This window comes from Rhinolophus sinicus, linkage group LG04 (genome assembly GCF_036562045.2).
Source record: "Rhinolophus sinicus isolate RSC01 linkage group LG04, ASM3656204v1, whole genome shotgun sequence".
In the NCBI taxonomy this organism is placed as follows: Eukaryota; Metazoa; Chordata; class Mammalia; order Chiroptera; family Rhinolophidae; genus Rhinolophus; species Rhinolophus sinicus.
This window is the reverse complement of record NC_133754.1, coordinates 82,334,639-82,360,675: the sequence shown is the minus strand read 5'-3', so window position 1 is coordinate 82,360,675 and position 26,037 is coordinate 82,334,639. Positions and strand designations below refer to the sequence as shown.

The 26,037-nt window shown below is 36.5% G+C and overlaps 1 protein-coding gene across 2 annotated transcripts in view; it reads left to right on the top strand.

Annotated features, from left to right (window-relative positions):
* Positions 1-26,037, top strand: part of NEIL3 (nei like DNA glycosylase 3) — a 44,372-nt gene that overhangs the window by 13,611 nt on the left and 4,724 nt on the right. The window contains exons 3-8 of one of the 2 annotated variants that reach the window (XM_019749439.2): positions 8,079-8,213; positions 8,549-8,762; positions 10,989-11,063; positions 12,734-12,900; positions 20,199-20,368; positions 21,828-22,242. In XM_019749439.2, coding sequence (XP_019604998.2) covers positions 8,079-8,213; positions 8,549-8,762; positions 10,989-11,063; positions 12,734-12,900; positions 20,199-20,368; positions 21,828-22,242 — 1,176 coding nt within the window. The remainder of the gene's footprint in view (positions 1-8,078; positions 8,214-8,548; positions 8,763-10,988; positions 11,064-12,733; positions 12,901-20,198; positions 20,369-21,827; positions 22,243-26,037) is intronic. The other variant, XM_074331566.1, reaches the window with a different exon arrangement.

Here is a 26,037-nt window from a genome sequence, read left to right as displayed (position 1 = left end):
GCTATGCACTGATGCCAGTGCCTAGTCCACACTTCAAAGCAATTTTGGGATTCTTTTTCTGGAATGGTTATCAGAGCTGTAGTCATATTACCCTTGATGTCCTGAAGGTCATCAAAATGTTTTGCTTTCAATATTTTTTTTATCTTTGGGTAAAGAAAGAAGTCATTGGGGGCCAGATCAGGTGAGTAGGGAGGGTGTTCCAATACAGTTATTTGTTTACTGGCTAAAAACTCCCTCACAGACAATGCCGTGGGAGCTGGTGCATTGTCGTGAGGCAAGAGCCATGAATTGTTGGTGAAAAATTCAGGTCGTTTTCTTCTTTTTCACGTAGCTTTTTCAGCACTTCCAAATAGTAAACTTGGTTAACTGTTTGTCCGATTGGTACAAATTCATAATGAATAATCCCTCTGATATCAAAAAAGTTTAGCAACATTTTCGCAACAAATTCACAGAATTGTCAGATCTCGTATGCCTCTGGTTCATGCAATTGTGATCTACGGCAGGTTGCATTATTGTAGTAGATTGATGTGATTGAAAAAACTCTTTGCTCTGAACAGAGTGGGACACAATGGTATCTGTGTAAGAATAGTTGAAAACATTGATAGCTTATTGATTCTCTGGTATCAGGTACAGATTTATTTCTGTAGGATAAGAGGCAGGTTTTCATTAAGTGTTCCCAGCAAATTGATAAAGGGGAATCATTTCTCAGTGCAGGGCTGTCAGGAAGTGAAGTTCTAAACAAGGGCAATGCCTCTTCAAACTAAGCGAACTAGTGCCTTCCCCAGAGAGCACATATCTCACTATATGGATGGGGAGTAGTGCAGTGGTTGCTTCCTTTCCATTTCCTATAGCCTTAATGACTATTTGATAAAAACAGTTCGAGGTCAATGGGAGATCAGCTGTTTGAATAGCAGCTGAGCAACCTAAAATCAACTGTAGCCCCTTTCACAACGTAACATAATTAAAAAAAAAAAAAAAAAAATTGCACTCCCAACCTCTGCTTCTTAGGAGAATGGATGACTCTGTCAAAGAAATGTGATTGTTGTGTGAGGCTGCAGGTCTGTGAGCATGAGATAGAAATGTGGTCTTCGCTTTTGACTTGTGTTTTCTACCCACGAGGCTGGCCTGCAATTTAGAAAGCATATAACAGGAAACGTGCTTAATGATCACTTATAGTTTTCCCTTAAGACGAAGATTTTCACAATTAAAATTGCCCGTGGCTTTGAGTGCTTCTTACAGGGCTGGCCATGAATCTTCCTGGGGTTCATTTCTTATGAAAGGAGAATACAGGCATAGCCCTCTGTAACAGACTCTGCCACCTAAAAATTCACACTTCAGAACGACACAAATTAGAGAGTGATTATTTCTATTATTAAAAGATGTATCATAGTACTAAAGTGCTCACTAGTGCCATAGAATGTTACAAATTATTTGATAGACATTTATTTTAGGAGCACAGTTGTGTTATGTGTGATTAATACCTATATTACTTCTGAACACTTTACAGAAGCTCTTCATCTATAACAAAACAAAAGCCATTTCTAATTTTTTTTGTTATATACATAATAAATACTCATCAGAGCAAACTGAGAAATAAAGAACAAGAATAAATTTATACAATCCCACTACCAAATCTCTATAAATTGTGAGTGCATATATTATGGGTGCTATGTGTGCATTCATCTGCAGGTCTATTCATCCAGACACACCCACCCTACAAGCTGCCATTTTCAATCAAATGAACACAGCTGTTACATCTTGGACTAACTTTTAAAAGATATATTTTTTTAATGAATTTCTCTTTCTAAAACACTTTGCTGTTTCCAGTTTGTGATTTATATGACTCTGATTGTTTGCAATTATCATACATACTCAGAAACTATATCTGAAATATTTTAGAGGCTTTGCCATTTTAGAGAAGCTTTATACATTATCGATTTTGTAATTTATTGCAGTTTCAGTGATATAATCCTCTAAACAGATATGCAAGAGATAATGCAACAGTTCTTTTTAATTTGCTCAGAAGTCTTTATGGAATCCATCAGATTCTACTTACAGGAGGGTTTACAGTTTAACATAGTTTTTGTAATCTGTCACATAACAATGTTAGACAAAAATGAAGTGTGATAAAGATTCTAAATGAAATTTCTGTACCTTAGAATAGTAAACACCTACTGGTTTTCTGCCCAGCATGCCTACTTGTCTTTTGGGGACATCATTCCTTCAGGAAACTTTTTTTCCAGCCACAATAACCACAGAGTTCAAGTTGAATTTAACCTCATCTTACTATCTTTCTCTCTCATACACAGTCCATTGGGTCAGTTTGAGCTCTTCTGTGAGACTTTCTGATCAGGAGCTGAGGAGGGTTGTTAGGCTCTGTGATGTAGGGAAGCTGGGGTTGTAAGGCCTCGGAACCGGTAGACGGCCATATCACTTGGCTTGTCAGGAAAGACAGTGTGAGGTGCTAGAAAATAAAAGCAGCCTGCACACAGCAGACAGAAAAACCCAGAGACGTTTTAGTCCCTTTTTCCATCTGTTCCTGAGTTCCAGCTGCATTCCTGCCTGTCTTTAGATTCTTCAACACTTCCTATGAGTCCGTAAGTTACTAAATATTCCTTAATGCCTAAGCCTTTTTCAGTTGGTTCTCTTATCACTTGCAACTGAAGAAATCTGACCATTATTAAAAAGTAAACTTCCATTTATAAAATAAGTCATGGGGTGTGCAGCATGGTGACTGTAATTAATACTGTATTGCATATTTGAAAGTTGGTAAGAGAGTAGATCTTAAAAGTTTTCACACAAGAAAAAAAAATTTTGGTAACTGGAAGGTGATGGATGTGAATTAGACTTATTGTGCTGATCATTTCACAATGTTTACAAATATCAAATTATTATGTTGTACACCTGAAACTAATATAATGTTATATGTCAGTTATACCTCAATTTTAAATAAATAAATCTGACCGTGAAAGTAATCTACAGGCAGTAAATTAAACATTTTTATTTTTTGAAATAATAACTTGTATTTTCTATTTCAATTACCATATGCTTTCATGTGTAACTGGAGAAAATATGAAAATCTTTACCTCATTTATTAATTTGCCTTCTGCACCTGACAGCCTACAGAATCACTCATTCTGCCACTTTCCTTTTCTTGTTTCTTTTCATAATACACTTCATTTTATTGCAATTTTTCTTTAAAACTACTATATAAACCAATTGTAAAACATTAAGATAGTCCCAAAACATCTAAAGGAAAAAGTAAGTACCACCCATAATTGCTACACTAAAAAAAGCACTTTTAATAGTTTTTGTAAATATCATAGATAAAATATAAATTGTTTATGTACCATACATTCATACATATGTTTATATTACATATACATGGATTATATGATATTGTATATTATAATTATATAAATGGGAGTTTTAATTTATATTTGGCTTTTTATGTAATATACATATTGTATTGATCAATGTCAAAGTATACATATATACTACTATATTTAATCTATGCAGAGTTTGCTAACATATGGGTCTATTATCATTTTTTTAATCAGCCACTACTGATTAGCATTTTTCCTTATTATTCACTCTAATAAATAGCTGCAGATTACATCCTTGGGCACATTTTCTTTTTCTTTTTCTTTCTTTTTTTTTTTTTTTACCATTTTGATGTTTTCTTAGTATAAATTCCTAGATGTTGATTTGCTGGATCTTGGTTACTGTTGCTTTTTTAAATCTGTTTTGAAGGCGTATAGAAATCTGTCATGAATGGAAAGCAAAGGCATCTGAACTGTTTTCACAATAAGAGAATGACCCGTCCATAGATTTGGCTCTGATCATGTAGTATTTATTCATACCTCTATGAAAGGTTATAAAAGCCCAGAAACACATTAACATAAAATCCATGTGCAGCAATATAATACTTGTGGAAGGTTGGAGACTTTATCACAGCAGACTCACCTGGCATGGTTTTCTCAATTAATAATTTTAATTTCAATTTTTAAATCGATTTTAAGTTACCTGCCTCATAGTTCCAACATCTGGGACATCTATGGGTCTGGCTCTGTTGACTGCTTTATCTCTTGACATTTTTTTTTTTTTTTATCATTGTCTTATTTGTGTGTGTGTCATAATGTTTTTGAATTCCATAGATCACATTTACAAGAATAATAGAGACCAAGGTAAATAGTATTTAAGCCTAGAAATAGTATACCTCTTCTATAATATCATTAGTGTGTGTAGTTGAGTGAGTCTAGTAAGTAGTTGAGTTTGGTTTGGGATTTGTTGTGTTGTAGTTGCCTTTGATACATCAGTGGCATCAAAAACTCCAGCTGCTACTGCTCCTTCATGGCTTGAGTGTGGCCTGGTGTGGCTGGGGGTGGTTTCCCTGTGTTTCTGCTCCACTCAGCTTTCAGCAGACCCTGCACATTCATGTCATAAGGCAGTCTTTCCGCACTCTTGTCACTGCCACTCCCCACAGTGGTAGACTGCTATTGTCTGTTACTCAGTGAGAGGTTCATGATGGGGAAAATGGAGTTTCCTGACTCTTCTAGAGCAGCCTGACTCTCAGGCAGGCCCTGTGCACATGGACCTCAGGTGGCAGTTTTCTCTGGGCAACTGTCCCTCTTCACCCTAGGCAGCCAAACTCTTCCTTCTATATGTGGGGAGTCTCAGGTCAGAGAGTTTCCTTCCTGTCTCCCAGTGGGAACAGACGTCTCCTCGTATCGTTGCAGGACTCTGTGCCAAAGCTGATTCCTTGCTTCATCCCTGGGGACAGATGGCTTTTGCTTCTGCGCGTCGTCAGCAGCAGTGCACTTAGTTTGGACCTGGTGGCAAAGGGTTTCTTGCCCTCCCCAGTGGCAGATGCTGCTTATGCTGGTTACTTGTGCAAGACCTACTGTATGGGAAGGAGATTTCCTGTTACTCCTTCGGGGTCAGATGGCTTTTTGTTTGTACCTCTCCCTCATCTACAGCAGCTTAAGACTTTCTAAGACTTTTGCTTCACATGAGGGAAGTATTTGAGAAGCAGACAGAGTTTCATGCAGACCGGTGCCATGCCACCGAGGATGGCTCTTTCAGGTCCCCTGCTGTGACGTACGTACATCTTTCTGGAGTACAACTAAATGTGGACACCCAGGGAAAAGTGCATACTCTCCTTGTGTTAGGGGCGCCAGGAATTCTAAACTGTCATACCAGCCAGCATACCAGTTAAAAGTTGATTGAACGTTTTAGCTGTTTTCTTCCTATCCATTTTTATGGTAGCTGTCTCCTCTTCCTGTACTCTGCCACACATGTCACAATTTGTGTGTCTGTCTTTCCATGGAGGACTTGTCACTCATTGGCATTTAGCTCACCTGGCTGCCTGCAATTTCATGTCTCTGATGGGCTCAAGAAAATTTGTGATTTTTAGAAGTAATGTGAATTCTCCTTGTTAGGGTGGGAGCTATATGCACTATTAGCTTCTATAGCCTAAGTACAAGCAGAACTCCCTTTTTCCTTTTTAACTTAACGTCGTATCTTTTTATAGCTTTGTCTTTGAATTCCTAGCATAAGTTTCGCAATCATTACATTCAACTCTTTTACACTCTTTATTATCCCTAGGACACTTTTGACTGCTTGATAATTTTTTTTAAGCAATTGCCTTATGTGTAGTTGTCATTAATATGAACCTGTGACAATACTATTGTTCATGCTATTTGTGCCTGTTTAAGGATGTTCAGATTATTCTGATAGCAGGAGCCTGGAAGAATGTGACTGATGTTTCAAGTAGTATCAGCTCTTATTTGCTGATTTGGTTTAGGAAGTTATTTCTAACTATAGGGAATTTCTTAATATCACTTCAATTTTTAATTTGGACATAATTTTTATATTAGATCTTAGGTTGCAAGTGACAGAAGCTCAACTCAAAGAAATTCAATAATTATTATAAGAATGTGGGGTGTGTTATGATCCCTGAAAATGATGCGGTCAGTTTGCAGGAAGAAATGGAAGCAAAGACTAAACACTATGCGGATTCTCTGCATTTCTTGACTCTGTTCCTCACTGAAATCTGCCATGGTCTTCCTCTGTGCAGACAGGCCTCTCTTGGCTTCTCTGGGTCCATGTCAGGAAACATTTCCATAGACAGCTCCCATATTAGCTCTCCCCAAACTAACAACAAACAGATTTCTCTGTGTCCAAAATCCATAAATTCACCAGGAGAACTCGAATGAATCCAGCTTGGATACTGATGGGTCCAGTGTGATCAGGTGTCCATTCCTGAATCACCTGTGTCTGAGGAAGAAGGGACAGAGACCACTCCAGGCTGGACTTAATGCCTGCCATTGGCAGGCAGAGTTGTATATGCAGAATGAATTATCTCAATAGCCAATTGGATTGGAGGGTGTGCAGGGAGCTTGAGAGCATCAAGAGAGAGAAACAAGGATCAAATTAAAATTTTCCTAAACTAAGTTATTATAATGAGGAATCTTGAAAAGCAAATCTAACTCTTGAATGTAAATGTAATATAAGCCTATAAAAGGTCAATATGGCAATTGTTACAACAGTACAGGTGTTTATTGTGCCTGAAAAATGTTCATGATATTGACAGATCTGTCTGAGTTTACATTTACAGATACTTAACAATAAACACAGAAAATTTGTTGGTTTATTGGGGCTCTGTTATCATAGCATGTAGTTATTTAATAAAAATAAAGTAAAAAAGTAGTTATTTTATGCACATTTTCCCCTACATTGGATAGATTTATTTATAAGACCAGAAAAGGCATATTTATTGATTCAGGATTCTTACTGGGGCTACTCCTGCATTTGAATTGGGTCTTAACCTCTGACATTTTTTATGTGGATGCAGTTTCATTATAGGAAGTGATTTAGAATCCACTTTATGAGCCATGCAGCTGAAAAGATTTTAGATATGATGGCTTCTGGGCATGACAGTTGTACACCTTTCACTGGGTTTGAACCTCCATAAACTAAATTATGGAGTACTTACAGGCACACATTTTTCCTGTCAAGAACTATGAGCATGTAAAATGCACTTGTGATTGATAGTAGGGCACACAGAGTTTAAAACCCACATTTTTAAAGTTAGACTGGTTAACCTTGTACAATACTATAACATAGTGCTTTGGAATTAGAAGCACAGAGAAGTAACATTTGCTGCCAAAAGAGCCATATTTATTAACTCAACGAAGCTATAAGGAGAAGGATTTGAAAGGCAGAACACAGTATTTCATCTTGAGAATCATTTTTGATCTTCATCATCAGAGATCTCACAGAACCGCTTTCTTGCCTTTTTTTTTTTTTTACTGGACATGCTAATCAATCCTATAAAAAGTGAAAGGTTATGAATTTTTCATCACTGCATTGTGGCTTTCATGTTAACCGTAAATATTTATAAATCCCCTCTTCCCAATACAGATAAAGGTAGAAGAAAACTAAAAGTATTGAAGACAATATCATTTTGACTTGTCTTTTTTTTTTTTTTTTTTGATGCGTAAGATTTTGCAAAACATCATTTCACTGCATATACCGAAGCAGGAGGGAATAAAAGAGTAAATGTTTCAAACTGTAGATATCATTTTGGAATGGGCAAACATTTCCAACCCATTGTAGCTAGAAATAAGGACTTTAAATGTTAGTGACATTGCAGAATTTATAAAAACACAAACTACAGGCAACTTAAATTTAACCTCATCACATCCCAAGCCTTTGAATCTGAGAAAAAGCTGAGAGACACTAGACTGTTCTGTGAATAAACGCTATTTCATCTGAGAAAGAGAAAAACAGGGGTGTGTTTTCTTGGGCTTATTTGGGGGGCCTTATTATTTCTCTGAGAATTTATTTTATTTGTGGGTTGAAAAACTGATTGTCATATCTTCTAGTTTTATAAAGATACAAAGCCATAATAGAAATAATAATAATAATAATATTAGCTACCATTGTTTGCCCTTTAAAAGTGTCTATCCTGACTAACATTGGCACATAATCCGAAAAGTGATGTGAAGAAACAAAAATTTGATACATGACATACTACTTTCTGCCACTCAAAAACATGTTTGATTTTGTTTCAGGATTCATTTTGGAATGAAAGGGTTCATCATGATTAATCCATCTGAACATAAAAATAAAAATGGAGTTTCTCCTGTGTTGGAAGTGCAGCTCACCAAAGATTTGATTTGTTTCTTTGACTCATCAGTAGAACTCAGGTAAACAATGAAATAAGATAATAAAATAAAATAAAATATAAAATAAAAAGTCCTTCAGCTATAAAACTCTAAGAGTTGGATCTGCATTTGGGTTGGGATGTCACATGGAAATCAATAAATGAAATTTAAAAAAAAATGGTTTATAATTGGTAAAGCCTATTTTAAAAGAGACTTCAAATAATATAGTTTGTTCGGGTCTTCCTTGTTTGGCTATATAACTCTTATACCCTGATTAGCATGAAGTGTTTATAGTTTCCATCAAAACTCATTGTAAATGACCCTTGGGAAGTTGTAACCAGACTTACGATTTATGTGTTTTATATTCCTTTCTGTAGAAACTCAACAGAAAGCCAACAGAGAATAAGAATGATGGAAGAATTAGATGTCTGTTCACCTAAATTTAGTTTCTCACGTGTGGAAAGGGAAGTGAAAAGGCAGACAGGGCGGATGCTCTGTGATGTGTTAATGGATCAAAGAGTGTTGCCTGGGGTAGGCAACATTATCAAAAACGAAGCTCTTTTTGACAGTGGTCTCCACCCAGCGGTTAAAGTAAGTTATACGTATTTTTCAGATGACTCTATTTTTAAATACTGTTAAGGGACCAACATGGAACACTTTAAGCTGTATTGTAGTAACACATTCCCCCAAAAAGTCCTCAGGGGTCTTTGCTTATGCCAGCTTCTCAATGAGGCCAAGCCTGACCAAACTTTTTAAAACTGTGTGCACCCCCTTCATACTCCCAATCGTCCATAACTTGCTTTGCTGCCTATTTTCTCCTACCACTGATCACTTTCAAACATCATCTAATCTTGTTATATTTATTGTATAAAATCTGTCTCCTCTGCTAGAATGCAGTCTCTTAAGAGTAAGGTGTCTTGTTTTGTTCATTGAAGATTCAAACAACTAGCATATAGTGTCTAGCACATGGCAGCAATAAATAAATATTTGTTGAATATATGAATGAACTAAGCTCAACTTTCTTTTTGTATCTGGCACTTTAAATTCACACTCAACACACACTCATATGATTCCTGTTTATAGCTATTCGGGACCTTAGGAAATGCAGTTTCACTGGAATGATAAGAATGGAAGTCAGGTAGCAGGGACTAAGGAATAAGGAATTAATGAGGAACTGGAAACAAATTTTGAAGTACTCATTAGAGTAGCTTAGATTGGCGTGAACGGAAAATACTAGACTTCTAGAGGAAGATGTCAGGGCAAAGACTGGGTTTTGTTGTTTTTTTCTTGTTCTTCAACTGAAGAGACGTGAACTTATATGTTGACAAAAAAAAAAAAAAATACTGGTAGAGAGAAAAAGGCAAATTGTAGAAAACAGTGGTGATTAACAGGACAAGGTTGTGAGAAGGTCAAAGAAGTTAGAATTTAAACCAGGTAGACAAATACATATATTTTAGTTTCCAGGAAAGAAATCTACATTAGGACTTTTATCTAGACCCGAATAGTATCTATTAACTAAGTCAATTTTACATGAGTCCAAAGTTACCTTTTTATTTTGTGTAATTATTCCTAGATAGTGTTTGTAAAATCCAAATCAGTAGGAAATAAGTTTTAAAAGGAACAGTTAATGATAGTTCTCGATCACGTTCTGCTTTTTGACCCTTGGAACAAGTTAATCCAATTTCTATAATATGGGAATAATGAAACAGAATTTTAACAATAAGCTTTTAAAAATCACCTAGACATCTATGGAAAATGTTTTCGATAAAGAAAAAGAACCCAGAAAATTGTTACCTAGACTGTCATTATTATCTATGATAAACTGATAATTTACTTTTTATCTGTACATTCAGCCATCCATTCATCTAGTAAAAGACCCTTTGCCCATAATGTCTCAGGGCTTAAAAAATTAATAACCTTTCTGAAGCTTAGTTATTAGCCCCCTAAAAACACATGCACAATTATTCAAAAAGTAGTTTAACGTTTCAAGGTGTGATTGAATACAATATATAAGATATAGTAAGAAATAAATGAGTTTTAGAAATACGTAAGTTTTAAACTTTAAATAATTGAAAAATATCTAATAATACTTTTAGAATGATTCTGTTGATTAGATGACTTTAGATTTTATAGTCATTAATAAATTAGTTTCCATTGTATATAGACATAGATATATTTATATATATACCACAAGGGTAAGTCATCAAACAGAATTTCTTCTGAAATTACTATTGAAACCACGTGTGTCAAATGATCATTAATTCTGCAAGGGTAACACTTAAATTTATGCCAGGCTGTGACACAAAAAATGTTCTTCAGTAAGTTCTGTTTAAGACTTCTATGTGCTAACAAGTACTTCGATATTAATGCATATATTTTATATCTTTTTAAAGCTTGATAATGACCTTGGTCATCTACTTCTGTGCCTGCCTATTATTCCCTCCTTTTCTTCTTCTTCTTCTTTTTTTTTTTTTTTTTTTTGCAAACCAAGATTTTTTTTTTTTTTTTACAAAGCAAGATTTTTCAAGGTGGCTGACAGTGCCAGACTTTGAAGATGTCTGATACAGAAGAGATATTCAATAAATATTTGAATTCAGAATTAAAATTTATAAATAAGAATTTTTTATCTGTAATACTATCACTTAAAAATAAAACCACTGTTAATGACACTAAATAGATATATGATAAATAGAGTTCTAGAAGATATGCATATATTTTAAATCTATTTATAGTTCCATTAGAACTGGCAAGTGGTATTCTTTTTCTGCAGTAATGAACAAATTATGAAACTATCCTCAGTTGTTTTTCTGTTTTAAGGTTTGTCAGTTAACAGATGAACAGACCCATCACCTTGTGAAAATGATACGTGATTTCAGCATTCTTTTTTACAGAGTAAGAAAAAATTTTCAATTATGTAAAATGTCAATTCTTTCTCTTTCGATTATACCGAAAATGTTAAAGCTGCTTATAGCCATCTAGTGGTAAGAGTATAGAGGTACAATAAGGGAGAGGGATATGTTATGGGCCTAATTAAAATCTTAAAGTGTTAGGTCATAGGTCAGTCCAATCTTGTCTAACTATAATTATATTAAGTTATCTTTATAATCAGTTGAGGAACAACTATGTTAGCATTTGACTTAGACTCTTGTTCCATTTTTGGACATATACAAGTAAAATATAGGAAGCATCCAGAGATAGACTCAATTCTTTAAATAGACTTCAGTTCAATCAGATTTTTCTAACATCCTTGTGATTTAGATTATTTAGATAATTTTAGGTTTAGTTTCTTCATCTGTAACATGGGATAGCAATATTTCTCTACCACAAAGACTGTTCTGAGAATGAAATAAGTACTTACTAAATGGTCAATTTTGAAAGTTATATATATGCATGTATAGAGTTCAATAAACACATTTTATCTTTTAAACAAAGTATCACAAATATTTTTTTTCTCTACAGCACATTTTCTGTATTCAAAATTTTTATGTTTGCTATGTTCAGAAAGGCAGGTATTGTACAATTCTTCACTAACTGGCGTCAAGTGTTAATGATCCTCTTGCTTTACATATCTCTCTTGAGTTACTATGGATGCTTTAATATTGTATATGCTCATTTAGTCTCCCAGGGAAACATGATTATAGTCAACTAAGCATTTTCCATCCAGATTAAGTTGTGTATTACAATACTTTGCTTAAATTAATGTAAGCTGTTTGTGTAATTTTTAGCTTATATATGGTGAGCCATATTTAAAATTTTCACACTGCTGATATTAAACTCAAAATATCCACTTTCTAGGAGATTTAAATGTATGTGAGGAGAATAAAGCTGTGACAGAGAATATCAAATGTCTCTTAAACAGAACTTATACCAAAATGGAACATGTTATTTGCTAGGAGGGCATTTGAATTTTCTCTTTTAGTGAATTTGTAAGATTAAAAACTAAAAGCTCTCCTTTGTCAGGTCAACAAAGAAGATGATCTTTTGAAATTTTCTTCCTAGACATAAATTTTTTGGCTGCTGAAACAAAGTGAACAGCCTCAGTGTTCTAAAAACAATCAGATTTAAAGTCAATCTAATCTTTTTGTTTTAACTACATAATTATGTTTAATTTAAAGAAACTTAAAAGCATGAAAGATATTTTAAATTATGAAACTCTTATATCCCATTTAGATAAGAGGGTAAAGCTATATAAAGAACAATTTTGAATACCAACAAATTATAAAATAATGGCTTATTTCACACATACCATATTTGACAAATATTGCTGAATCTTGTCACTAACTTTTTATCAAATGAAAGGAATGATTATATGGATATATCCAAATGTATGTATGTTTTTTACATTTTTATTAGCTTTGTTGGGGTGACATTGGTTAGTAAAATGATATAGGTTTCAAGTGTACATTTCTATAATACATCACCTATATATTGCATTGTGTGTTCACCACCCAGAGTAAATTTTTAAAAAAGTATTTTCAGAAATGACTTTCAAGAATTTATCTTTGTCTCCTTAGCCACACTGTTTTGGAGATCACGTTATAATGTTGCTTGTTTGTTTTTAGTGCCGTAAAGCAGGATCTGCTGTCTCTAAACTCTATAAGGTTTACAAGCGTCCTACTTGTGGTCAGTGCTACTGCAAAATAACTGTGTGTCGCTTAGGGGAGAATAACAGAATGACATACTTCTGTCCTCACTGTCAAAAAGAAAACCCTCAACATGTTGACATAAGGTAAGATATCTAATTTTAAGGTATACAATTTGCCCAAATTCTCTAACTAAAAGGCTATTAATAAGAGAACATAACTGAATAACTATCAAGCTATTAATAAGAGGACATAACTCAAAAGTATTTGAACCCTTGGAAGGAAATAGTAAATAACATCATCAAAGAACCAGAATGAACCAAGGATGATTTTGAACCACTTCTGAATTCAATAGAAAATCTTTAGCTCAGATGTTAATATCCAGCCTTTGGCTTTAATCTCATTTATAAAGTGATTACAAGGAGAGGTAGATATGTCAAATAATTGGAAAAATGCAACTATCTTCAAAACTTTTATATCTTACTTTATTTAGAAATAATATTATAATACATGAGCAAGATCTCTTTATAGAATTTATGTCTTACTGGTGAAATAACCAACTATTTATTAAACACATATTGGAGATTCTGCCAGTAGCTGAGTATGTCTTCGAATTATGGTTTCCAGAACTGGGGAAATAACCACAGGCTAGGTTCAGGGACTCACTGGACCCACTGTGAGATGAACATGAGCTAAAATTCCATTGATCACCCAACCTCCATAAGCCCCCCCTCAGACTGGTGGACAACAGTGACATTTTGGGTCTCCTGGAATTAGGTCAGTTCAGAACCAGTTTATAGTCTCCAAAACACTTGATTATTTCTTTTTTCTCCAGTGCACTGTTACCCTGGTAAAAGGCTATAGGTCCCTTTAGGGAGGGCTGGGAGAAGTATTAACAATGTAAAGTAGCTGCATGTCAGTATATGTGATTATAAGCCAAAATAATCAAGACAGACCTGAAGCACATTAAATACTACCTGAGTTCAGGGATGTTAGAGGTAGGTGTGACAATTAAGTTTGCGAACTCATCCTAGAAAAAGTGCTACTTACCTCATTGCTGAATATCACTACGGTCACCTTTGAAGTACTCCCCTAGGGAAGCTATGCACCAATGCCAGCACCTAGTCCACCCTTCAAAGCAATTTTGGAACTCTTTTTCTGGAATGGCCATCAGAGCTATTGTTGTATTACCCTCGATGTCCTGAATGTCATCAAAATGTCTTCCTTTCAATATTTTCTTTACCTTTGGGTAAAGAAAGAAGTCATTGGGGGCCAGATCAGGTGAGTAGGGATGGTGTTCCAATACAGTTATTTGTTTACTGGCTGAAAACCCCCTCACAGACAGTGCCATGAGAGCTGGTGCATTGTTGTGATGCAAGAGCCATGAATTGTTGGCAAAAAGTTCAGGTCGTCTAACTTTTTCACGCAGGCTTTTCAGCACTTCCAAATAGTAAACTTGGTTAACTGTTTGTCCAGTTGGTACAAATTCATAATGAATAATCTCTCTGATATCAAAAAAGGTTAGCTACATCGTTGCAGCAAGTTTGAGAACTTAATTGTCAGACTCTGTGTGTGTGTGTGTGTACACACACAGAAAAGGTTGGGAAGAACTCATACATAAAGTGTAATTTGAAGTTTACTTTAAAAAGATAGTTAGAATTTGGGTTAAATAGATGAGAAAACAAAAATTTAATTGGAAAGAAGCAGCCTGGCCACAAACCTTGAATCATGAATAAGCATGGCATGTTGGAGGCATGATGATAACATCGGTCAGGCTAAATGAAGACTTAAGCTGTTTAATAGTAAAAGCTAGTTTTATAAGTAGGATGAGAGCAAATAGTAGGAATCATTAGTAGTGCTGGGAACTGTTCATGTCTGCCCTAAATCAGTGGATTAAGGAGTTTTAATTGATTATAGCATAGTTAAGAGAGAAAATGAAGAGATGCAATCCCATGTGAAGAAGCTAGTACAGTTTAGTGGGTGAGAGATGGTTACCAGGCCTGAGGTTCAGATATTGGAAATGGAGAAGAAAATAAGTACTTTAAAAAGTTAAAAAGTCAACAAGAATTGTGACAGATTCAGTATCTAAGGTAATGCCAAAAGTTTCGGACCCAAATAATAATAGAGAGACATTTTAACATTATGGGTCTGAGAAAGTCAGGATAGAGTGGAAAAGACAGACTGAGTTTTGGAGATGTGAAGTAGCATGTGCATATCTGTAAGAGATACCTTATGGGCCACAGCACAGGCTGGGAGATAATGGCTCGAGGTTAATCGGCATGGTGTTGTTAGTTGAAGTATTAAAATGGGATCAGTTCACTGAGAAAGTATAGAGACAATAACCAGGGTTTGAACTTCAGAGAATATCCATTTCTACAGAGTGGGAGGAAAAGAGTAAGCAAAGGAAACTAAATGATATAGTTGGAAATAGGAGGACACGCAGCGAAATACTTGGCTGTGTGGAAGCCTGGGAGAAGGGAGCATTAAATGCTACTTTATTTTGCATAACTTTATTTTAGTTTTATAAACATTTACATTGGTAGTTTTTCAAAATAATTTGTTTTGTTTAGACAAAAAAAAAGAAAAAAATTCAGTTGCTTCCCATACAGTAACTAGTCTCCACTAAAAGGGCAGAGATTCCTTAGAGACACTGTCATCCCCCACCTGTTTTTTATGCCTTAGTTTCTGAGAATCAAGCCCCTCCCTATTACCCACTTTGGGGTAACTGAGATTATAGATGAATTTGGTAGTATTTGCAATCACTGAGAGTATGTATGGAGAGAAGCAAGGAAAGTTCCAGGGGGGCCTTGAGATTGCCTTCCCTTTAGAGATCAAAAGAAGGAAAGGAGGTCGTCAAAGAGAGGTGAGAAGGACTGAGGGTTAAATTTGAGGGAGTTAGAGAGGGGAATGCTCGAGAACATGGCCACTGTATATGACAACTGAGAAGAAATCATGGTCACCTCCCAGAAAGTAGTTTTAATAGATATGGAGGGATGACGTTTATTCATTACATCTATATTTATAGAATATTCACATAATTCTATAATCCAGTGAGAGGTGATCTTTTTAAGAGAAACCTATGTTGCGTCCAGCACAAGAGCAGTGGGAAGCGAGAAGGGCAGCACAAGGTTAAGAAAGACAGTTGACAAGAGTAGAGAGCAAGCGGAGCCAAGGGACTCAAGTTTCAAGGACTGAGCCCTGAATTGGGCCAACACATGGCTTTTATTAGGTGTGGAAGTAAAAGAAGTAAAGCTTGTCAATCTCAAGATCTGTGAATCCCATACATTACAATGGGAAACTGATTTAAAACTGATTCAAGCCAATCACCCTTGCCTGCAGGCAGTGGCAAGTCTCAGGATGAGTACTTCCCCAAGGGACAAAACCTATATGCATATGAATAGATGGAGAGCACAACATTGAATCACTTCCCCTGCAAGTTGGTGGGAAGGAATGCAGCCACAGAGGCAGAGGCTCTGCTTAGCCGGGGGAAGGTGGGGGGCTGTGCCCACCTCTGTTGATTCCACGAGTTCCCCAGATGGTCCCCATGCGCTGTGTCTGGCTTGGGTTGTCCCGCCCCCATGTGGGGAATCTTACCCGTCATTGACTAGCCAGGCATCTTTTGGGGCCAAACAGGGAGACATAAGTTGTAAGCACAAAGGTGAAGTGAAGTCCTTGAAAGAATCCGTCTCACAGACTCTCCTTTCTTTAGGGGCAGCTACGAGGAGACAGACGGGTAGGCCGCTGCATGGCAACAAACTTATACGTACATGTACGTATAAGGTACTGACGATAAGTAGTGCACTAAACATCAACCACAGTGAGGGGACAGATAGTGACAGGGAAGTTCATTTTCCATAGGGTGGTCAGATAACGTCCCCAAGGAGATTTGTGAAAAGATCTGCTGACTTATAAAGGTCTGAGCGTGAGGAAGGCGACAGCCTGGGAAGCATGAAGCTTCTGACGTGGTCCTTGAAGAGAAAGCAGACAAGTGTGACTGACCAGAGCATCAGGAATGAGTGCGGAGGGGTCTGCTCTGTTTGGCAGGCATTAGAGCAGGCAGAGCCTGGCTGGCAATGGTAACACGTTTTGAGATTCTTCTGAATATGATGTGATGCCTTGGGATGGGAGATAGAGGGAAATAATGGATTTATATATGAAAAGATCACTCTGGCGAGCGTGGGAAGTTCTGATGTTGAGTGAGCTAGGAAGCCAAGGGATGTTCTTGAACAGAGGGGTGACATAAAGTGACCTGTGTCTGAGGATCGTTTGGGCTGCTGTGTGGAAAAGTGACTGCAGTGTAACCAGAGTGATGCTGTGACATAAGAGTCCTCTCAACAGTAGTGCTCGTGGTAAATGATGGAGACTTGAAAGAGAGTGGGGTGGTAAAAAAAAAAGCACGACAAAAACAAAACAAAACAAAAAAATGGTTGAATTTAGGATATTTTTAGAAGTTGAGTTAGGGTTAAGCACTGAGACTTATACAATTTAGGGGACCTTCTTTATGAAGACAAATGAACATTATGAATACAAAGTCTGATCCTACTGTGACTATTTTAGAATGAGAAATAAAAAAAAAAATACAATTTTTAAATATCACAAACACCAGAAAAATAAAGTTATTCATTAAGTGTGTGATGCAACTATCTAATGGCTTCCTTCATGTTATGACTGCATCCTCCTTGCCTTTGTCATATGACACCACCACCCATATTATTATATTTTGTATTAGGGATAAACAAGAAAACTGTCCTTTAGCTTCACAGTTGGATATTGATAATGTAATATTTTTCTCAAGCACTACTTCTTGTCTGTGAGGGAGCTCCTAGGGCAGTGGTTCGTAAACTTCCGTGTGCACCAGAGTCTCCTGGGGGGCTTTGTAAAACACAGCTTACTGGGCCATATCCCAGAGTTTCTGATTCAAAAGTCTGTGGAGAGGCCTGAGAATCTGTCTGTCTAACAAGTTACCACATGGTTTTGCTATTGCTGGCCCGAGGACCTTACTGTGAGAACCACCACCTTAGAGAACCCCAACCCTTAGGTCTCCCTCAGCTGCCCCAATTTCCAGCCTCTACCAGGCTGGTCCTGGGTGGGTAGTACGGTGGTGCATGTGCTGAGTGGCCTTGCAGCCTGGGTTAGAATGGCTCCTGGTAAGCAAGGAATGCGACCGCATCTAGTTCAGATTCTTGTCCTGGAAGTTAAAATCCTGCTGCTCCTTGATGTCACCAGGGCACATTGTCCCTGGGCACTGAGCAGATGTGAGATTGTGCTGGCAGCCCATGCGCCTTGCTTAGACAGAGCCTGGGACTGAGCCACAGACAGTGCTGTCCGCCTCCAGCATGCAGCTAGAGTACTGCTTCCATTCTCCATGTTCCCTGCCCCTGGGAGTTGCCTCAGCTGCTGGTGAATTTGCCTCTGCAGCAGAGCCTCCAGGATTTGCTGATTGGGTGGGAGGGTAAGAAGTGTTAGGATGACTCATAGGTTTTGGGCCTAATCAATTGCGTGCATGGTGATGCCATTTACTGAATTGAGACAAACTAATAGAGCTGCCTACTGAGGGGGAATGGGAATCATGAATTTGACTTGCACTGATTTCCTGTAACTGCCATAACAAAGTACCTCAAACCTGATAGCTTAAAACAATAGAAATTTATTTTCTCACTGCTCTGGGTGCCAGGAGCTCACCGTCAGTTTTACTGGGCCAAAATCAAGGTGAAGCAAGCCTGTGCTCCCTCTGGCCCATCTCAGTGAGAATTCATTCCTTGCCTTTCCTGGCTTCTGGTGGCCACCAGTGTTCCTTCGTTTGTGGCCACATCACTCTAATTTCTACCTCTTGTGGTTACACTTCTCTTCTGTGTGTGTTTCAAATCTCCCTCTGCTTCTCGCTTATAAGGATACTTGTGTTTGGATTAAGGGTCCACACAGATAAGCCAGGATAATCTCCTCGTGTCAAGACCCTTGATTACATCTGCAAAGATCCTCTTTCTTTATAAAGTAACATTTCTGGGTTCCTGGTATTATTCCCTGCTGTCTTTGGGAGGCCATTATTCAGCCTACTGCAGACACGTTAAATTTGAAATTCCTGCTACATGTCCAAATGGAAATAGGAAAGAATTAATTTGTAGGTGATTAAGAAATAGAACAGTAAGGAAAAAATGCTTTTAAAGCTTCTATATGTAACAATACATATCCCCTTATAGTTAGTGAAATCTAAAGGATAGAAGATGAACATGGGGAAAAGTTAGAGCGCATTGAAAATCTGAAGGTTGTTAGATTGTGTTTACTTCATTATGAATAAATGCATCATGTTGTCTTTTGGAGTAAGTAAGTAAAGGGCAGGGATTAGGTCAAGTAAATCAATTCTACAGAAGCCCTGGTGTTCCCCAGGAATAAGAGTTATTGAGCACCATTAAATCAAGATAAGTAAAGATAAAGAACCATAACGAGGTGTGTCTTCCTTTCAGACTTTCCTAGGCTATTTATTATTTTACCAGACAGATCTGAATTTTAAAACTGGTGTTATTACATATGTAAGGGGCAAAATGTTACAGAAGGCAAGGCTATCTCTGAAAGTCAAAGAACCCATATTCTGAAATGTAAGGTACTTGGCCTTTCTCAGAGGAGCTTTTTTCAATATTAATGTTTGGAATCATGAAAGGAATCCATGACACTGTCATGGTTGCTTAACCACATGATGTGCTCTGTAGACTTCGGGCTGCGTATTAACGTGCAGGATGACATCAGAACTTTGTAAAGGCATTTTGTGTAACAAGAAACAGTTAAGAATTCCAAGTCGAGAATCATGATTTACGTTTGTGGCCAAAAGTCAGGGTTGGTTTTATTGTTTCCTTACCGATCCATTAATTAGCTATTCAACATAAAACAGTTGTACCTTGAAGAGAAATAACACAAGGATCCTTGGCATCGTTATAGATCAACTAATTGAGAGGGAACTTAGTAGATACTGTTGAGAAATTCCGGAGGCACATGAAGTTTTCAGGGCACATGAAGTAAACATTAAAACTTTTTTCATTTTACTTTCAATACTCTAATTTCTGCCTAATTAACTTTTTCTCCCCCCTAATTTGGTTCAATAAAGATATTTCAGTTTTGCTTTGGGAAGAGTACCACTTAGCTAAAACCTTTTTTGAGAAATGCTTTCTAGTGGTTATGTCCAATAATTTTAATTGGTTAAACAAACAAACAAACACAAAAAAACATACAACTCTTTGAATAAAATATTTTATTTGGCATTTGTCTTTGACAGCAATCACTGGGACCCAAGTGAAAACATTTTATTCTGAGACAGTTAGAACTTGTAAGCAATCATAAACTGGTAGCTTTTGGGTATATGAATGGGTCTGTAAGTTTCTAACATAACAATGGATGTGTAAGAAAAAGGCACTTATAACAGCATTAATTATTAACTTTAAAAATTCTTTTATAGGCAGCTGCCAACTAGAAACAGCACCGTCAGCTGGACATCTAGCAGCAGGGATCATCTTAGGGGCGACGTAGCACGGAAATGTGAAGAGCAGTGGACATGTGTGAGCTGCACGCTGATAAACATGCCTTCCTCTATGGCGTGTGATGCTTGCCTGACTGCAAGGCCTATTGGTAAGACTGAATTTGGATTTTGAGTTCATTCCCTTTTAAAGAAGTTTGATTATACCCACTCAGGTGTATATTTTCTTCTCTCCTGATATTTCATAACTGAAGAAAATGCTTTCTTTCTGAAAGGTTTAGAAGAATTGCCAGCCTTTGCATGTAAACCTCACTAATAATCTGTTGAGAGGGAGGGAAAACATGCTGGTGCTAAAAGAGTCTGTGCCTTTGTATCTCAAAAAACTGAGATGATCACATCTGTTCTCTACTGTTTCTGATGAATTATTCAATAAAGCTTTGTTTTATGCAGATTTCAGCAACTTTTGAGTTTGTAATTCAGTCCAAGTGTCTCATAAATTGAAAGGGAGGATTTCTGTAAGAATATCTTCGCAGGTGGAATAGAAAACTGCTGAATTTTTTTTCCTCTTCTTTATCCTTCCTACCCTTGTTATTAAAATCTTTACCCAGACAATTGTACTGATTTCATTGAAATCCTTCAAAATAACTCTTCATAGCTCACAATTTCATGCGTTCAGAGAATGTAAAACCTCAGAGGAAACCTGTGATTATGAGCCATCTCATTGATGCGGCTTCTATTGTGTTCTCAGAGTGTTCTTTCTTTCTTCAATTAGAGATGAGAAAGTTCATTCTTGACTTAGGGACCCCCACATTGTGTTGGCTATCATGTCGTGTTTTGTTCTCCGAGCCAGAAGGGCCAGCCTCGCCCCTTGTACAGCTTTGTTAGGAGCGGAAGGGACCACATCTCCTATTTCTATCCCTCCCTCTTCAGTATCATTCAATAAGAGCCTTTGGAAAACTACAGTCTTAGGTTTCCACATTTATTTCAACATTCTGAAATGCCTTGACACATCTCACTATTTTCTTGTTCTTTTTTTCTGAGTATAATGGATCTGTAGCTTAACTACCATTTAGAATATATTACAGTACAGATTCCAAAATCCTAGGATGCTTTGTTGAAACATTTGTAATAAATGTTAAGTCTTTGAAATTCAACTTTTCTTAATTTTAATAAGCCCTTCACTTTGTCTTGTCATTCACAGAAATATTCCTGACAGTTCAGATGTAGGCCACTAACTGCTGATCTAAAGCTTTTTGAGATATCACCTCTCAATTACTACTGCTTTAACTCTGTGGCTAATAATAACAAAAGTGATAGCTGAATAACCTTTAAATACTTAAACATAATATGAAACAAATCTAAATCTTTGTTAAACCCCAACTCTGAGCCCCTACAAATTGTTGAAATTTTATACGTTTTATAATTCTTCATTCCCTAACCAGAACGTTGTTAATTGTGACCTGCCCAAGCTAACTTTGTGTTATTAGTTCCATATATTAGTTCACTGTAATAAGTGAACTAAATGCTTTAGTCAAATAAAAAAAAAAATGTTTCAAATAGTCAATATTATATTTATAGGAACATTGCAGAAGTCTTTATTTCTCCTTCCAGATTCAATACTCAAGAATGAAGAAAATTCTATTGCCTTTAACAACTTGGTGAAATACCCTTGTAATAACTTTGGAAAACTAAGTACAGAAGTAAAGATCAACAGGAAAACTGCATTTGGAGCTACAACCCTCGTCTTGACCGATTTTAGCAATAAATCTGGTACTTCGGAAAGAAAGAAAAGCCCAAACCAGATACTAGATGGGGAATTTCAAAACGCTCCTCCCACCAACGTTTGTTTTAATGATACACCACACCCCTCCAAGGAGAGAGCCCACAATGTAACACACCTGTCTAACACAGCATCACCCACAGTTTGCTCTCAGTCTAAATTATTTAGTCCAGCATATAAAAAACAGAAAACAACTCGCTACTCATCACCAGGTCTTGAAAGTTGCAATGGTGGACTCTCTAACAGGTATGATGCTTCTAACCTGGATCTTTAAGGTATTTGCATTAAGTTTTTTGGTTTTTTTTAAATTCATGTTTATTGGGGTGACAATCGTTAGTAAATTTACATAGGTTTCAGGTGTACAATTCTGTAATACGTCATCTATATATCACATTGTGTGTTCACCATCCAGAGTCAGTTCTCCTTCCATCACCAGAAACTTGATCCCTTTTATCCTCATCTACCACCCCGCTCACCCCCTACCCTCTGCTAACTACTAAACTATTGTCTGTGTCTATGACCTTTTGTTTCTTCATTTGTTTGTCTTGTTCCTTTGTTGTTTTCAGTTTCATATACCACATATCAGCAAAATCAAAGGTTCTCAACTTTACACTCTTGGTGGGAATGCAGATTGGTACGTCTGCTATGGAAGGCAGTGGGGAGATTCCTCAAAAAATTAAAAATAGAATTACCGTATCACTCAGCAATCCCTCTCTTGGGTATCTACCCAAAAAAATGTGAAAACATTTATCCGTAAAGATATATGTGCTCTGATGTTCGTTGCAGCTTTATTTATGGTGGCCAAGACATGGAAACAACCAAAGTGTCCTTTGATTGATGATTGGATAAAGAAGTTGTGGTATATACAATGTAATACTAGTCTGCCATGAGAAAAGATGAAATAGTGCATTTGTGACAACATGAATGAATCTTGAGATTATAATGCTAAGCAAAATAAGTCAGGCAGAAAAAATGGAGAACCATATGATTTCAATGCATTAAGTTTTAAGAAGGCAGAAAAATCATCCATGGTAGGGAAGTTGAGTTGGTTGTGGTTCAATAAGTCAAACCCTGAGAGACAATTATAGTCATGAGCTTCCCTTGCCTTCTCCAGTTTATAATGTATGAGAGGGCAAGGCAATGAAAAGCACAATCTCCTACATCTGGAAAAAGTTATTTATTTATTTATTTTTTTCTGACTGTAACCATATACATGCTCAATACAGAATTTTGGAAAGTATAAAGAAAAATGTTTAAATCCCCCATAATCTTACCGGTTATCAATCACCACTGTTAGCATTTCTATTTAATTTCCTTCCAACAAAAGATCTTCTGAAAGGGAGATTATCATTTATAACAGTTTAGTAAGTGTCTTCTATTCTAAAGAGAGGGATCTGAGATTCTTTTAGTGACATTTCTGCTAAAGAAAAGTGGCTATATCTCAAACAACCATCTGGGATGGTATTTTTTGTTTCAACCAAAATGGCCTAAAGAGCATGTGTGCTGCTTTTGTATCTGAAATTAGAGTTGTACTTCCAATTAATAAATACTGCCCAACCAGACATGTTTTATGAGATTGCCAATGGCACATCCTGGAGAGGACCCCAACTGCTCTCATCAGAGATACAGAAAACTTAATAACAGTGTTATTCCAGGATCCTTAATGATTACTGGCAGCTCCTAAAACTTCCCACACTCCTTCCCCACCTTGTTTAGTCCCTTTTTCTGGACTTCCCAGCTATCTTAACAGGACACCTTCATCAGAGAGACATCTCTCCACAATTTTCTTTTCCAAGCTGTTTGTTTTTGTTTTTGCCTTTTTTTTTTTCCTTCAGAAAGGAGGTTCTGTATACCCCACATTTTTAAATGCAATAAAGAGTGTTTTAAATGGAGTGAAGGTGAAGAATCTTCTTACCATGTGTCTTGTCTTGCCAATGGAAGACAAGGAGAGAGTTACTGTGGAGGGGATCTAAAGTAATCTTAAAGGGATTCTGATTGCTAGCTTCTTCTCTTGATTATCTCTGCCTCTGCTGATGCAAAGATTCTTCTTTCTGGAGTGAGATGAGGAACCACTTGGTGTACACTTTCAGACCAACCTCTGGGAATCCTTAGAGCTTATGTCACAAGCGATTTCTGAGAGGTTTGGTCAATAGATGCTTTTATCTCAAGTTTCCTATCCCAACTCCAAATTTGCCATTAGTTAACATTTTTTTTTAATTAGTTTCAGGTGTACCATTAGTTAATCTTGATAATTTTTCCTTGACTGATTTCTTTAAAAAAATTGTTTATAATCATTTATAATAACTGGTTTAACTTTTGTCCACAATACTCCCAAATGTTACACATTTGAATTAAAGTCTGAGGGCCAAACTTTGAGTGGCTCAGTATACCACTTTTCACTCTAACCCTAATTAATGTCCCATGATAAAAGTTCGTGAAGGAGCTAGTTAAGAGAGTCTGAGTTGGGCAGCTATCCTGTAAGAAAATCTTTTTTAACAGCCTCTTCTGTTCTGTAGCTTAAGTGGAAAGAAGTAGATGCGATAATCTTAAAATATTGTGGCATTTGCTATACCCTGATGAAATATCTTGGCATATTTTTATTTCCTTAGCGCTTTGTAGAAAGTCCCAGACAATTTAATTAATAAATTAGGGATTTAAGAAAAACATTAATGTAACCTTAAATTTAAGTGATTTCTTCATAAGCCATTAGTAATAGGGTCATATGATTAATCACAGCCTACAACATTACTTAGAAATACTGCAGCATGTGTATGTGTAGAATATAAGAACCCCAGGACTAAGACTCTAAAATCAATCAAGATCATCTAGCAAAATAAATGTCAAGTGATGAAATACACTTACCCAGCAACCCTTCTGCACCCAGCTACTTTACAAGGAATAAATTGCAAATTACTGTCATTTATTTCATTTTTTCCTCATCTTGCAGCTACAGTGTTCATCTTGTGGACGAGATCCCTTTCAGAAGCTCACAACATAATGCGATTAAAGCAGGTGGCCCACTCAGAATTTATAGCCACTTTATTTTTTCTTTAATAATTATTTGGTAATTAATTTGCTTTTCGTTCTCTTAATGACTGATCTCATCACTACATGTTGATAAGGCATATTTTCGGATGGGTCTTTAGATATACTTGAAGTTTATCCAGCTACTGGATTATAAATTAGATGGTTGAACCAATTTTCAAGAAGCTAAGAATAACTGCTATGTACAGTTTTGAGTCTTTGTTACACTTCCGGTAAACACAGAGCAAATCACATATCCTTTTCAAAGAATGCGTGTGTTTCAGGTTGAACTTTTTCCTGAGCTGATACAAAGACTCACCACGTAGATGAGTGAAACCAAACTAGCAGAATCAGTAACATTTTCTCATGTCTGCTGCCATCAGGGTTGCCATAGCTATACCTGTAATCAGCAGTGAAGCACTGACACATTACACATGCTTCCGGGTCACCTTGTAGAGTGTTTAGTCCCCAAGGATTTCAGAACTACCTGGGACCATTCAGGATGATTCATTGAACCTCTGTTTATTTTAATCTTGAAATACCACTGAACTACAAAATCTACGTTTAATGAGACTGATTCATTAAAAAAACAATTTAGACAATGTAAAATAAGTTAAACAGTGATAGATTGATCACTGAAAAAATAATATCCATTTTAAAATTACATACCTGTGCTTGGTAATTGATCATTGTTTTTATCTGATCTCTATTCAATGTTATTGGTTTATTTATTAATAACTATTTATTGAGAACCTATTATGCATCAAACATTGCTCTGAGTTCTAATGACCTCTACCTCAGCAAATTACAGCCACCAGGGCCAAATCCAGCCTGCACCTGCTTTTGTAAATAAATTTTTATTGGAACACATCCCAATCCCATTGGTTTGCATATTTTCTATGGCTGCTTTTCATGCTACAACAGTAGAGTTGAGTAGTTGCAACAGAGAACGTAAGACCAGAAAATAACATGTGTTATCTGAACAGATTTGCCAGCCCCTGATATATTATTATATTA